General features: G+C 47.6%; 1 protein-coding gene across 1 annotated transcript in view; it reads left to right on the top strand.

Annotated features, from left to right (window-relative positions):
* LOC100136729 (monoamine oxidase) overlaps nt 1–15370 on the top strand; it is a gene marked incomplete at both ends in the record, with an annotated part of 74807 nt that overhangs the window by 51786 nt on the left and 7651 nt on the right. The window contains 4 exon segments of the mRNA NM_001124688.1: nt 6979–7083; nt 8209–8300; nt 8441–8582; nt 13747–13896. Of these exon segments, the coding sequence (NP_001118160.1) occupies nt 6979–7083; nt 8209–8300; nt 8441–8582; nt 13747–13896 (489 nt within the window).

Here is a 15370-nt window from a genome sequence, read left to right as displayed (position 1 = left end):
TGTTTACAGCTGTCGCACCTGTTTACAGCTGTCGCACCTGTTTACAGCTGTCGCACCTGTTTACAGCTGTCGCACCTGTTTACAGCTGTCGCACCTGCTTACAGCTGTCGCACCTGTTTACAGCTGCCGCACCTGTTTACAGCTGTCGCACCTGTTTACAGCAGTCGCACCTGTTTACAGCAGTCGCACCTGTTTACAGCTGTCGCACCTGTTTTCAGGTGGTCGCACCTGTTTACAGCTGTCGCACCTGTTTACAGCTGTCGCACCTGTTTACAGCTGTCGCACCTGTTTACAGCAGTCGCACCTGTTTACAGCTGTCACACCTGTTTTCGGGCGGTCGCACCTGCTTACAGCTGTCGCACCTGTTTACAGCTGTCGCACCTGTTTACAGCTGTCGCACCTGCTTACAACTGTCGCACCTGTTTACAGCTGTCGCACCTGTTTACAGCAGTCGCACCTGTTTACAGCTGTCGCACCTGTTTTCGGGCGGTCGCACCTGTTTTCGGGCGGTCGCACATGTTTACAGCTGCCGCACCTGTTTACAGCTGCCGCACCTGTTTTCGGGTGGTCGCACCTGTTTACAGCTGTCGCACCTGCTTACAGCTGTCGCACCTGCTTACAGCTGTCGCACCTGCTTACAACTGTCACACCTGTTTACAGCTGTCGCACCTGTTTACAGCTGCCGCACCTGTTTTCGGGTGGTCGCACCTGTTTACAGCTGTCGCACCTGCTTACAGCTGTCGCACCTGCTTACAGCTGCCGCACCTGTTTACAGCTGTCGCACCTGTTTACAGCTGTCGCACCTGTTTACAGCTGTCGCACCTGCTTACAGCTGTCGCACCTGCTTACAACTGTCGCACCTGCATACAGCTGTCGCACCTGCTTACAACTGTCGCACCTGTTTACAGCTGTCGCACCTGTTTACAGCTGTCGCACCTGTTTACAGCTGTCGCACCTGTTTACAGCTGTCGCACCTGTTTACAGCCGTCGCACCTGCTTACAGCTGTCGCACCTGCTTACAGCTGTCGCACCTGTTTACAGCTGTCGCACCTGTTTACAGCTGTCGCACCTGTTTACAGCTGTCGCACCTGTTTACAGCTGTCGCACCTGTTTACAGCTGTCGCACCTGCTTACAACTGTCGCACCTGCTTACAGCTGTCGCACCTGCTTACAGCTGTCGCACCTGTTTACAGCTGTCGCACCTGTTTACAGCTGTCGCACCTGTTTACAGCTGTCGCACCTGTTTACAGCTGTCGCACCTGTTTACAACTGTCGCACCTGTTTACAGCTGTCGCACCTGTTTTCGGGTGGTCGCACCTGTTTACAGCTGTCGCACCTGCTTACAGCTGTCGCACCTGCTTACAGCTGCCGCACCTGTTTACAGCTGTCGCACCTGTTTACAGCTGTCGCACCTGTTTACAGCTGTCGCACCTGCTTACAGCTGTCGCACCTGCTTACAACTGTCGCACCTGCATACAGCTGTCGCACCTGCTTACAACTGTCGCACCTGTTTACAGCTGTCGCACCTGTTTACAGCCGTCGCACCTGTTTACAGCTGTCGCACCTGCTTACAACTGTCGCACCTGCTTACAGCTGTCGCACCTGCTTACAGCTGTCGCACCTGCTTACAACTGTCGCACCTGCATACAGCTGTCGCACCTGCTTACAACTGTCGCACCTGTTTACAGCTGTCGCACCTGTTTACAGCTGTCGCACCTGTTTACAGCTGTCGCACCTGTTTACAGCTGTCGCACCTGTTTACAGCTGTCGCACCTGTTTACAGCCGTCGCACCTGCTTACAGCTGTCGCACCTGCTTACAGCTGTCGCACCTGTTTACAGCTGTCGCACCTGTTTACAGCTGTCGCACCTGTTTACAGCTGTCGCACCTGTTTACAGCTGTCGCACCTGTTTACAGCTGTCGCACCTGTTTACAACTGTCGCACCTGTTTACAGCTGTCGCACCTGTTTACAGCTGTCGCACCTGTTTACAGCTGTCGCACCTGCTTACAGCTGTCGCACCTGTTTACAGCTGTCGCACCTGTTTACAGCTGTCGCACCTGTTTACAGCTGTCGCACCTGTTTACAGCTGTCGCACCTGTTTACAGCTGTCGCACCTGTTTACAGCTGTCGCACCTGTTTACAGCTGTCGCACCTGTTTACAGCTGTCGCACCTGTTTACAGCTGTCGCACCTGCTTACAACTGTCGCACCTGCTTACAACTGTCGCACCTGCTTACAACTGTCGCACCTGTTTACAGCTGTCGCACCTGTTTACAGCTGTCGCACCTGTTTACAGCTGTCGCACCTGTTTACAGCTGTCGCACCTGTTTACAGCTGTCGCACCTGTTTACAGCTGTCGCACCTGTTTACAGCTGTCGCACCTGTTTACAGCTGTCGCACCTGTTTACAGCTGTCGCACCTGCTTACAGCTGTCGCACCTGTTTACAGCTGTCGCACCTGTTTACAGCTGTCGCACCTGTTTACAGCTGTCGCACCTGTTTACAGCTGTCGCACCTGCTTACAACTGTCGCACCTGCTTACAGCTGTCGCACCTGCTTACAGCTGTCGCACCTGCTTACAACTGTCGCACCTGCTTACAGCTGTCGCACCTGCATACAGCTGTCGCACCTGCTTACAGCTGTCGCACCTGTTTACAGCTGTCGCACCTGTTTACAGCTGTCGCACCTGTTTACAGCTGTCGCACCTGTTTACAGCTGTCGCACCTGTTTACAGCTGTCGCACCTGTTTACAGCTGTCGCACCTGTTTACAGCTGTCGCACCTGCTTACAGCTGTCGCACCTGTTTACAGCTGCCGCACCTGTTTACAGCTGTCGCACCTGTTTACAGCTGTCGCACCTGTTTACAGCTGTCGCACCTGTTTACAGCTGTCGCACCTGTTTACAGCAGTCGCACCTGTTTACAGCTGTCACACCTGTTTTCGGGCGGTCGCACCTGCTTACAGCTGTCGCACCTGTTTACAGCTGTCGCACCTGTTTACAGCTGCCGCACCTGTTTACAGCTGTCGCACCTGCTTACAACTGTCGCACCTGTTTACAGCTGTCGCACCTGTTTACAGCTGTCGCACCTGTTTTCGGGCGGTCGCACCTGTTTTCGGGCGGTCGCACATGTTTACAGCTGCCGCACCTGTTTACAGCTGCCGCACCTGTTTTCGGGTGGTCGCACCTGTTTACAGCTGTCGCACCTGTTTACAGCTGTCGCACCTGTTTACAGCTGTCGCACCTGTTTACAGCTGTCACACCTGTTTACAGCTGTCGCACCTGTTTACAGCTGTCGCACCTGTTTACAGCCGTCGCACCTGTTCACAGCCGTCGCACCTGTTTACAGCCGTCGCACCTGTTTACAGCCGTCGCACCTGTTTACAGCTGTCGCACCTGCTTACAACTGTCGCACCTGCTTACAGCCGTCGCACCTGTTTACAGCCGTCGCACCTGTTTACAGCTGTCGCACCTGCTTACAACTGTCGCACCTGCTTACAACTGTCGCACCTGTTTACAGCTGTCGCACCTGTTTACAGCTGTCGCACCTGTTTACAGCTGTCGCACCTGTTTACAGCAGTCGCACCTGTTTACAGCTGTCGCACCTGTTTTCGGGCGGTCGCACCTGCTTACAGCTGTCGCACCTGTTTACAGCAGTCGCACCTGTTTACAGCTGTCGCACCTGTTTTCGGGCGGTCGCACCTGTTTTCGGGCGGTCGCACATGTTTACAGCTGCCGCACCTGTTTACAGCTGTCGCACATGTTTACAGCTGCCGCACCTGTTTACAGCTGCCGCACCTGTTTTCGGGTGGTCGCACCTGTTTACAGCTGTCGCACCTGTTTACAGCTGTCGCACCTGTTTACAGCTGTCGCACCTGTTTACAGCTGTCACACCTGTTTACAGCTGTCGCACCTGTTTACAGCCGTCGCACCTGTTTACAGCCGTCACACCTGTTTACAGCCGTCGCACCTGTTTACAGCCGTCGCACCTGTTTACAGCCGTCGCACCTGTTTACAGCCGTCGCACCTGTTTACAGCTGTCGCACCTGTTTACAGCTGTCGCACCTGTTTACAGCTGTCGCACCTGCTTACAGCCGTCGCACCTGTTTAAGTTGCCTCACCGGTTTTAAAAGTATACTTTAACATAACACAATGTACTGTACTGCATACATTATTAAGGCAGCCCCCTGCACCTCCTTGATCCAGAGGGGTTGGGTAGAATGCGGAAGACATATTTCGGTTGAATGTATTCAGTTGACTGACTAGACATCCCCTTTCCCTTCCCTTGTGGTTTATATTCTATGTGGTTTCACTTTCTGCTCTGTAGCAAATTCACAACAGATGCTGTGATATATCCTCCTCCTCTCTTTTCCCCGTTTCCATGGTAACAGACCTGTTGCTCTCTCCACAACGCTGGGAAATGCATTTTCAGACTCTCTCTCTCCCCCTGTATTTCATGCATGCGTGTGTGTGTGACACATCTGTCATCCAGGGTATGAAATAACCGCTGTCAGGGCCTTCAGACCGACCCATTTAACTGTCAACCTTTGTGCTTTACACAAGTTATGTAAGAGTAACACACACACACAAACTATCCCCCAGTGCACTTGCAGTTAAATGAACTGATATGGTTTCCCCAGCCTATTTTCTAAAGCCACACGCCCCCTTGGAAATAAAGTACAGATAAGGTATTCAATCTGTATCACTGAGGCGTGATAGAAATGTAAAGGTAATTTCAGAATGAGCCGACACATGCAGCGTTTACCGTGAATGCAGTCTGCGCTAAGGCGGGAACATTGTCTTTAAATTTCAATCACGCCATAATGCTGAACTCCTACGATACGAATTGAATAGAGCCGCTTAGGATCCTTAACACCAAATACAGCTTTTTCATTCACAGTGAAAGTGTCAGTGACAGGCTTCCAGGCTGCTAAACTCTCTCTCAGCGGGTTATTAGAGGTGTGGTGTGACATCCTACACGATTACCAGTATACAAGGCTAGCCTGGATAAACCACACCTAATTCTGCACTCACCATTCACTTCAACAACAGTCAAACACAGGGAAATCAGTTGGATGCCAAGCTAGAAGGGAGGGGACATGACCTTAATACCTTTGACACCTCCCACTACCCGTGACCACATTCATAACCCTGTAGGGGCTGAGAAATAGTGTGAGATTGAGAGTGTGAGAATCTTACTGTATCTGCCTTGCTGAATGTGCAATCAGTTGCTATCTTATCTGTGGGGGACCATTACGCAAGCAGGCTTTTGGTTATCATCGTCCTTGGGATCTAGCTGCAGGAGAGCGGTTGCTTCGCCATCCCCTCTGGCAGGGAGCTGGCAGGAGAATAATGTCTATTTCAATTCAAAAGTAGACTTGACCTGAATGTCAGTAGAACTGAGACATTTGCAAAAGATTGCATTCTCAGTTCACTATTAGGAGTCTTCAATCTATGGTTGATGATGATGAAGGTGATGTTGTTACTGCTGCTGTGATTTCGTTCCAAGTCACTTCCACCTTAATGCGTAAAGACCGAAGAGTCTGGAGGACCAACGCATCAGACGTGGCCTTCATTAACTCATACAGAAAGACCAGGAGAACCTCCCAGCGCATAGGTATAGGCTTGATTGGAATCCTCTACCAACCAATCATCTCCCACACCTTCCCCCTAACCCTCCCCCCGTACGCTAGCACACCACAAGCACAGAGCCACGCCTCAGTCATGTGATTGGCTCAAATTAAATGACGACAAATATAAAACGCTATGGTCCGCGCCCACTGAGGCCGACATTGTCTCTTTGAAGTCCCATGCATGTATACGTTGGTGATGATGATAACTAACCCTTCCATGTTGTAGTGGCAGAATTTGGGGTGAGCTGTTGTAACCTGTTGCTCATATAAAATAACTTGTGTAAACAATGTGAATTTATTATGACCTCTCACTATGTGGCAGCAGGTAGCCTAGTAGTTAGAGCGTTGACTAGTAACCAGCAGGTAGCCTAGTAGTTAGAGCATTGACTAGTAACCAGCAGGTAGCCTAGTAGTTAGAGCGTTGGACTAGTAACCAGCAGGTAGCCTAGTAGTTAGAGCGTTGGACTAGTAACCAGCAGGTAGCCTAGTAGTTAGAGCGTTGGACTAGTAACCAGCAGGTAGCCTAGTAGTTAGAGCGTTGGACTAGTAACCAGCAGGTAGCCTAGTAGTTAGAGCGTTGGACTAGTAACCAGCAGGTAGCCTAGTAGTTAGAGCGTTGGACTAGTAACCAGCAGGTAGCCTAGTAGTTAGAGCGTTGGACTAGTAACCAGCAGGTAGCCTAGTAGTTAGAGCGTTGGACTAGTAACCAGCAGGTAGCCTAGTGGTTAGAGCGTTGACTAGTAACCAGCAGGTAGCCTAGTAGTTAGAGCGTTGGACTAGTAACCAGCAGGTAGCCTAGTAGTTAGAGCGTTGGACTAGTAACCAGTGAGGTAGCCTAGTAGTTAGAGCGTTGGACTAGTAACCAGCAGGTAGCCTAGTGGTTAGAGCGTTGACTAGTAACCAGCAGGTAGCCTAGTAGTTAGAGTGTTAACTAGTAACCAGCAGGTAGCCTAGTAGTTAGAGCGTTGACTAGTAACCAGCAGGTAGCCTAGTAGTTAGAGCGTTGGACTAGTATCTGAAAGGTTGTAAGAATGAATCCACGAGCTGACAAAGTAAAAATCTGTCGTTCTGCCCCAGAACAAGGCAGTACCCACTGTTCCTAGGCCGTCATTTAAAGTAAGAATTTGTTGTTGACTGACTTGCCTAGTTAAATAAAGATAACATTTTAAAAAGTGTAAATGTAAGGGACATGGAACCATTCACTCTTTGACTTCTTCCCTGTGAAGAGAGAGATCTCTCCTGCAGCTGCTTGATTAAACATTGTTATATTATACAATTAAATAGTCTCTGCCTTAATCTTTGAATCAAATTTTACACAACATTGTGTTGTCCCATGTTGTGTCGTACAGGGGAAGTCCTACCCATTCAAAGGCTCCTTCCCCCCCATGTGGAACCCATTCGCCCTGATGGACTACAACAATCTGTGGAGGAAGATGGATGAGATGGGCAGCGAGGTAAACACACCCATCTCTCTTTCTCTTCTTTCTTCCTTTCTTTTCTTTCTTTCTTTTAGGTGGTTCTAGAATTTAACTGCTATTTTTCTGGATTTTGATATATAGTGGGTATCGGCCTAATTCTGCTCTGCATGTATTATTTGGTGTTTTACATTGTACACGGAGGATATTTTTGCAAAATTCCTCATGCAGTCTCAATTTGGTGTTTGTCCCATTTTGGGAATTCTTGATTGGCGAGCGGACCCCAGACCTCACAACCATAGAGGGCAATGGGTTATAACTGATGCAAATATTTTTTTGCCAGATCCTAATTGGTATGCCAAATTTTATGTTTAATGGACATAGAAGGCCCTTCTTGCCTTGTCTCTCAGATCATTCACAGCTTTGTGGAAGTTACCTGTGGCGCTGATGTTTAGGTCGAGGTATGTACTGTTTTTTTGTTTGCTCTAGATGGAATTTGTATTCGTGGTCCTGGGAACTGGTCCTTTTTTGGAACACCGTTATATTTGTCTTACTGAGATTTACTGTCGGGACCCAGGTCAGAATCTGTGCGGAAGATCTAGGTGCTACTGTAGGCCCTTCTTGGTTGTGGACAGAAGCACCAGATCATCAGCAAACAGTAGACATTTGTCTTCAGATTCAAGTAGGGTGAGGCCTGGTGCTGCAGACTGTTCTAGTGCCCTCGCCAATTTGTTGATATATATGTTGAAGAGGGTGGGGCTTAAGCTGCATCCCTGTCTCACCTCCCGGACCTTTTTTAACCGCACACTTGTTGTCAATTTTAACCGCACACTTGTTGCCAATTTTAACCGCACACTTGTTGTTTGTGAACATGGCCTTTATAATGTATGTTTTTCCCCCAACACCACTTTCCATCAATTTGTATAGCAGAACCTCATGCCAAATTGAGTCAAAAGCTTTTTTGAAATCAACAAAGCATGGGAAGACTTTGCCTTTGGCTTTTTGGTTTGGCTTGTTTCTCTCTCTCTCGTAACACATTGAGCATCTTTATCTCTCTCTAAGCCGGGCAGCCACCCCCCCCCCCACAACCCCTTGTCCAATCCCAAACCAACCCCTAATTCTGAGAACTTATTGATGCTCTCACCCTCGTACTATGTGTTCTAGATCCCCAGAGAGGCTCCATGGAAGGCTCCACATGCTGAGGAGTGGGACAAGATGACCATGAAGCAGCTCTTTGATAAGATCTGCTGGACCAGGTGCTGTACTACACTAATTTTACAATACACTCAGTACCATTCAACTCAATGCAGCATGTTTTAGTAATGTACAATTTTGTAATTGAGTTTGTGTGTGTGTGTGTGTCTGTCTGTGTCTGTGCGACCCCCTCTCCCCACAGTTCTGCGAGGCGGTTCGCCACTCTGTTTGTGAACGTGAATGTGACCTCTGAACCCCACGAGGTGTCTGCCCTGTGGTTCCTCTGGTACGTCAAGCAGTGTGGAGGGACCATGAGGATCTTCTCCACCACCAACGGAGGACAGGTACTGTACACACTTTGCTGGCTGACTGGCTGGCTGCCTGGCTAGCTGTCTCTGTCTGTATTTCTGGCTGACTGATGGACTTTCTGTCTTCCTGCCTGCCTGTTTGTATGGCTGTCTCTCTAACTCTGGGGAATGGCTCTTTCATATCCATACGGGGTCCTAGCATGTCTCTCTGAATATGTGTATGTGCATGGAAATCATAATGAGGACAGGATTTGCGATGAAATAAGGTAAACCCTATTTTTTGCTTTGGTTCTATGTTTACTGAGCTGACCCAAGAGCCATTTCAACTGAGCTCAGTAAACTCTCCTCCATGTTAGCACAAACCATTCCACAACGATTACATTCTCATTTGGATCCTACTTAGATTGGAACCATTAAACCTCTGGTCTGTCCTTCAACCCTCCAAAGTAGCATCCCTCCCTCCACATGACTGTTATTCAGATCCCAGGGAGACACCATTCTTCTTGTTTACTTTGGTATGGCCCCATTGCCTAGGTGACGGAGGATTGTGACACATTGGGGTAATTAGAGGATGTGGTTGTGAGGTCACCCACTTTCATTTCCTGTTTGGTCTGCCTGTTCTCTGGCTCCGGTGTTGACAGAAGCGCCAGTTCTGTGTTCAAGATCTGAGTCCAGACTCGTTATATTTAATGTATTGATTCAGTGTGGTAGAGCAATAGAAGATAGAGCAATAGAAAAACATGTGAGCGCTAAAGTTAGCTCTCAAGAGTGTGCTTTCCCCTTTTGAAGTCGATTTTAATGCATGCTATGCATAGCGTAGTTGCATATGAGGTTGCACTGCATATACAGTAGGGTCTGAAAGTATTGAAAGTTTTTCGCACGGCAAGTTTTATTTTTTAATTCACCTTTATTTAACCAGGTTTGTCCAGTTGAGAACGAGTTCTCATTTACAACAGCGACCTGGCCAAGATAATGCAAAGCAGTTCGACACATACAACAACACAGAGTTACACATGGAACAAACAAGCTTACAGTCAATCTCACAATAGAAAAAATAAAGTCTATATACAGTGTGTGCAAATGGCATGAGGAGGTAAGGCAATAAACAGGCCATAGTAGCGAAGTAATTACAATTTAGCAAATTAACAGTGGAGTGATAGATGTGCAGATGATGATGTGCAAGTAGAAATACTGGTGTGCAGAAAAGTATATAAAAACATTATGGGGATGAGGTAGGTAGATTGGATGGGCTATTTAAAGGGGGGCTATGTACAGCTGCAGCGATCGGTTAGCTGCTCAGATAGCTGATGTTTAAAGTTAGTGAGGGAAATATAAATAATAAGTCTCCAGCATCAGCGATTTTTGCAATTCGTTCCAGTCATTGGCAGCAGCGAACTGGAAGGAAAGGCGGCCAAATGGCTTTGGGGATGACCCGTGAGATATACCTACTGGAGCGCTTGCTAGGTATTCTAGTGGTTAAAGCGTTGGACTAGTAACTGAAGGTTGCTGGATCAAATCCCAGAGCTGACAAGGTAAAAATCTGTCATTCTGCCCTGTTCCCCGGTAGACCGTCCTTATAAATAAGAATTTGTTCTTAACTGACAAGCCTAGTTAAATAAAGGTAAACAAAAATTGACACAATTGATAAAAATGAGCACAAATGATGTATAAAATAAAAAAATTAAATACTGAGCTATGTTGCATGCTCAAAACATTTGAAAAATATATTATTTTATACTAATGAAATTGCTCAGATAACGAGATTTTGTTTAACAAGTAAACAAATTTTTCTCAAAAAGTAGGGGGCAAAATGATTGACACCCTGTTTTCAATACCTTACCTTGCGAGGATAACGGCACTGAGCCTTTTTCTGAGCCTGAGAGGGACATTAGACCATCCCTCCATATAGAATCCTTCCAGATCCTTGATATCCTTCGTCTGCGCTTATGAACTGTCTTCTTGATTTTGTGGCCAATTGTGGATTTTGATGTATGCTTGGTCATTTTGCTGGAAGAGCCACTTGCAGCCAAGTTTCAGCCTCCTGGCAGAGGCAACCAGATTTTGGGCTAAAATGTCCTTAACAAGGGCCCAAGGACCAGTGGAAGCAAAATAACATAAACAATCCACCACCATATTTTACAGTAGATATTGGGTTATTTTCTGCTCATACATTCTCATTTCGACACAAAACCCACCACTGGTGTCCGTGGCCACAGAGCTCTATTTTCATGTCATCCAACAAATGTAAATGCCTGCAGTTTGCTAAACAGCATTGGCACTTGGATTGGAACCGGTGCTTTGGTCGGATGACATGAAAATAGAGCTCCATGACCAAACTCCCGGGGCATAGGCATTGGCTTAATCTAGCAACACCTTTCCCCTAACCCACCCCATACACTAACACACCACAAGCACAGAGCCACGTCTCACAGTCGTGTGATTCCCTAAAATGAAATGATGACAAATACTTTACTCAGTAGGTCACTCCCACTTTGGCCAGCTTTGAGTTGTTGATATACCAGGCTTATATTCGCTGTGCACAATAACCTGGGACGAGGTTATATCCTCACCGCTTTGCTTACAATCATATCATGAGTAACCTAATTAATTGCTCGCACAACTTAGAATGCTCTAATCTCTAAAGTGAACAGGCGTTTTCCATCTTTCTGTGCGCCTCAGATCGCACAAGAAACAGAATTCTCAGAGGCATCAACTCATGACAATCCAACCATAAACTGGCTCAAGATGCTGAATTTCACACTGTACCAGATAACCTGACAAAGTAGCAGATGTTTAAATGTTCACATTGTTATACTGAAAGTTGTATCAGTTTCATATCAACTAAAGTCTGTAATGATGCATGTTTATGGAATTCAGAATGACTATATCATCTTGAGACTTGACCTTTGAGCCATTAGGTCTTTGAGCCATTAGGTCTTTGAGCCATTAGGCCTTTGAGCCAGTATGACTTTGAGCCATTAGGCCTTTGAGCCAGTATGACTTTGAGCCATTAGGTCTTTGGGCCATTAGGTCTTTGAGCCATTAGGCCTTTGAGCCAGTATGACTTTGAGCCATTAGGCCTTTGAGCCAGTATGACTTTGAGCCATTAGGTCTTTGAGCCATTAGGTCTTTGAGCCATTAGGTCTTGGAGCCGTTAGGTCTTTGAGCCAGTATGACTTTGAGCCAGTATGACTTTGGGCCATTAGGTCTTTGGGCCATTAGGTCTTTGAGCCATTAGGCCTTTGAGCCAGTATGACTATGAACCATTAGGATTTTTTAGCTACAGCTTTTGACACCAAACTGTAGGAGGAAATGCCCTGCTATTCATGTTGTATTATGTCCTTCCATCTGCGATGTAACTTGCTCTCGCTTCTTGCATTTTGAATGTAAATGCATGTACCCAGAAGAATTCTTTATTAAATGTGTTACTTCGGCCACAATATGGCCTCGAGTCTCCTCCCTCTCCAGCCAAGTCAATCTATCAGAAATGACGGGTCTACAAAGTTAACTGAGGAAAGTTTACACTAACCAGGACCAAGCTTTGTTTACATTGTAATGTGGCCTTGTCAAGACCCACGCTCACTTTCCAATACACCCCCCTGCCTGACTGGTTCCAGTCTAATCCACCCCCCTGCCTGACTGGTTCCAGTCTAATCCACCCCCCTGCCTGACTGGTTCCAGTCCAATCCACCCCTCTGCCTGACTGGTTCCAGTCCAATCCGCCCCTCTGCCTGACTGGTTCCAGTCCAATCCACCCCCCTGCCTGACTGGTTCCAGTCCAATCCACCCCAATCCACCCCCCTGCCTGATTAGACTGGTTCCAGTCAAATCCACCCCCCTGCCTGACTGGTTCCAGTCTAATCCACCCCCCTTCCTGACTGGTTCCAGTCCAATCCACCCCTCTGCCTGACTGGTTCCAGTCCAATCCACCCCCCTCTGCCGGACTGGTTCCAGTCCAATCCACCCCCCTGCCTGATTAGACTGGTTCCAGTCTAATCCACCCCCCTGCCTGACTGGTTCCAGTCCAATCCACCCCTCTGCCTGACTGGTTCCAGTCCAATCCACCCCTCTGCTTGACTGGTTCCAGTCCAATCCACCCCCCTGCCTGACTGGTTCCAGTCCAATCCACCCCCCTGCCTGACTGGTTCCAGTCCAATCCACCCCCCTGCCTGACTGGTTCCAGTCCAATCCACCCCCCTGCCTGACTGGTTCCAGTCCAATACACCCCTCTGCCTGACTGGTTCCAGTCCAATCCACCCCCCTGCCTGACTGGTTCCAGTCCAATCCACCCCCCCCTGCCTGACTGGTTCCAGTCCAATCCACCCCCTGCCTGACTGGTTCCAGTCCAATCCACCCCTCTGCCTGACTGGTTCCAGTCCAATCCACCCCTCTGCCTGACTGGTTCCAGTCCAATCCACCCCCCTGCCTGACTGGTTCCAGTCCAATCCACCCCCTCTACCTGATTGGTTCCAAAACACCTCCTGCGTGTTGTTCTACTGAAGTATCCTAAAGCCAGCCTAGATTAAAAAAGGGCCACCGCCCAAATGTACAACTACTGTTCACCTCAGATGCATCAATCAACTGTCCCAGGGGGCTGGCTGTCTTAGAATGAGTTTGAGGTATTTTTGTGGAGGCAGAAGATGGACCAGAATAGCTAGTTTATGTCTCATAGGGTGTAAATCTGGCACTGATGCAAAAAGTTTCACACACTCAGCCCGTAGAGAATACTAAATCTTACACTGTCAAAATCTTGTCAAAAGTAATGCACTACACTGATAATGAATAGATTATAATTCATTACTAGAAGCAGCACAGGGTCAGCCACAGATGAGAGACTAGAAGCAGCACAGGGTCAGCCACAGATGAGACTAGAAGCAGCACAGGGTCAGCCACAGATGAGGGACTAGAAGCAGCACAGGGTCAGCCACAAATGAGAGACTAGAAGCAGCACAGGGTCAGCCACAGATGAGACTAGAAGCAGCACAGGGTCAGCCACAGATGAGAGACTAGAAGCAGCACAGGGTCAGCCACAGATGAGACTAGAAGCAGCACAGGGTCAGCCACAGATGAGACTAGAAGCAGCACAGGGTCAGCCACAGATGAGAGACTAGAAGCAGCCACAGAGTAGCACCCTCCTGGAACAGGTCTTATTAGCCTGTATCTGATTGATATGACTGATGATACTGTATTTGCATTTCAGGAGAGGAAGTTTTTGGGAGGTTCCAGCCAGATCAGTGAGTGTATGGCCAAAGAGCTGGGTGAGCGGGTCAAGATGGAGTCTCCTGTCTACAAGATCGACCAGACAGGGGACATGGTCGAGGTCGAGACGCTCAACAAGGAAACATACAAGGTGAGTGAGAGAGCAACCATCTCCAATCCATCAACATAATTACAATCTCGTCAGAGCACATTCCACTGAGTAGGAGCCTACTGATTTCAGGTTGTGCCTATGCTGCCATCTAGAGCTTGTTTGTTCATAATACGTGGCACCTTATGATGTGGACCATGTTATGACTGCTGTACATTTGCATTCTAGAACTCCAGGAACATTCTAGGAATCAATCATTCAACCATACAACTCACTGAGCTTACAAAGCCCCTTAGACATTCATGTTTGCCTGTCAGTAAATTCCTATAGCTTTTGACAGTGTGTGTGTTCGTGTGTGTGTTCGCGTGTTCGCGTGTGTTCAAATCAAATGTTATTTGTCACATAAACATGGTTAGCAGATGTTAATGCGAGTGTAGCGAAATGCTTGTGCTTCTAGTTCAGACAATGCAGTAATATCTAACAAGTAATATAACCTAACAATTTCACAACAACTACCTTATACACACACAAGTGTAAAGGGATAAAGAATATGTACATAAAAATATATGAATGAGTGATGGTACAGAACGGCATAGGCGAGATGCAGTAGATGGTATTGAGTACAGTATATACATATGAGATGAGTAATGTAGGGTATGTAAACATATAAAAGTGGCATTGTTTAAAGTGGCTAGTGATACATGTATTACATCAAGATTGCAAGATGCAGTAGATGGTATAGCGTACAGTATATACATATGAGATGAGTAATGTAAGGTATGTAAACATTATATGAAGTGGCATTGTTTAAAATGGCTAGTGATACATTTATTACATCAATTTTTACATTATTAAAGTGGCTGGAGTTGAGTCAGTATGTTGGCCTCAGACCTCACTACCCTTTGGAGAGCCTTACGGTTGTGGGTGGAGCAGTTGCCGTACCAGGCAGTGATACAGCCTGACAGGATGCTCTCGATGGTGCATCTGTAAAAGTTTGAGTGCTTTTGGTGACAAGCCAAATTTCTTCAGCCTCCTGAGGTTGAAGAGGCACTGCTGCGCCTTCTTCACCACTCTGACTGTGTGGGTGGACCAATTAAGTTTGTCCGTCATGTGTACGCCGAGGAACTTAAAACTTACTACCCTCTCCACTACTGTCCCGTCGATGTGAATAGGGGGGTGCTCCCTCTGCTGTTTCCTGAAGTCCACGATCATCTCCTTTGTTTTGTTGACGTTGAGTGTGAGGTTATTTTCCTGTTTGTGTGTGTGTGTTTGTGTGCATGCGCGTGCACATATGTGTAAGCCAGATGGATTGTTGTCAGTAAGCTGGTCTTCATCTCTCTGTCCAGGCGACATCCTCTCTCCCAGATAAAACCCATTAAGCAGTAGCATAGAGCTGCTTAGCCACCGGGGTGGACTGGAGATGTACACACTACCCACTGGGCACAGACCTCAATTCAACTCCTATTCCACATTGGTTCAGTGTCATTGAAATGACGTGGAAACAATGTCGATTCAT

Source organism: Oncorhynchus mykiss, chromosome 3 (assembly GCF_057628025.1).
Source record: "Oncorhynchus mykiss isolate SJ-2025 chromosome 3, ASM5762802v1, whole genome shotgun sequence".
In the NCBI taxonomy this organism is placed as follows: domain Eukaryota; kingdom Metazoa; phylum Chordata; class Actinopteri; order Salmoniformes; family Salmonidae; genus Oncorhynchus; species Oncorhynchus mykiss.
Note: the sequence above shows the minus strand (reverse complement) of the source record. Positions and strands in the feature narration are given on the sequence as shown.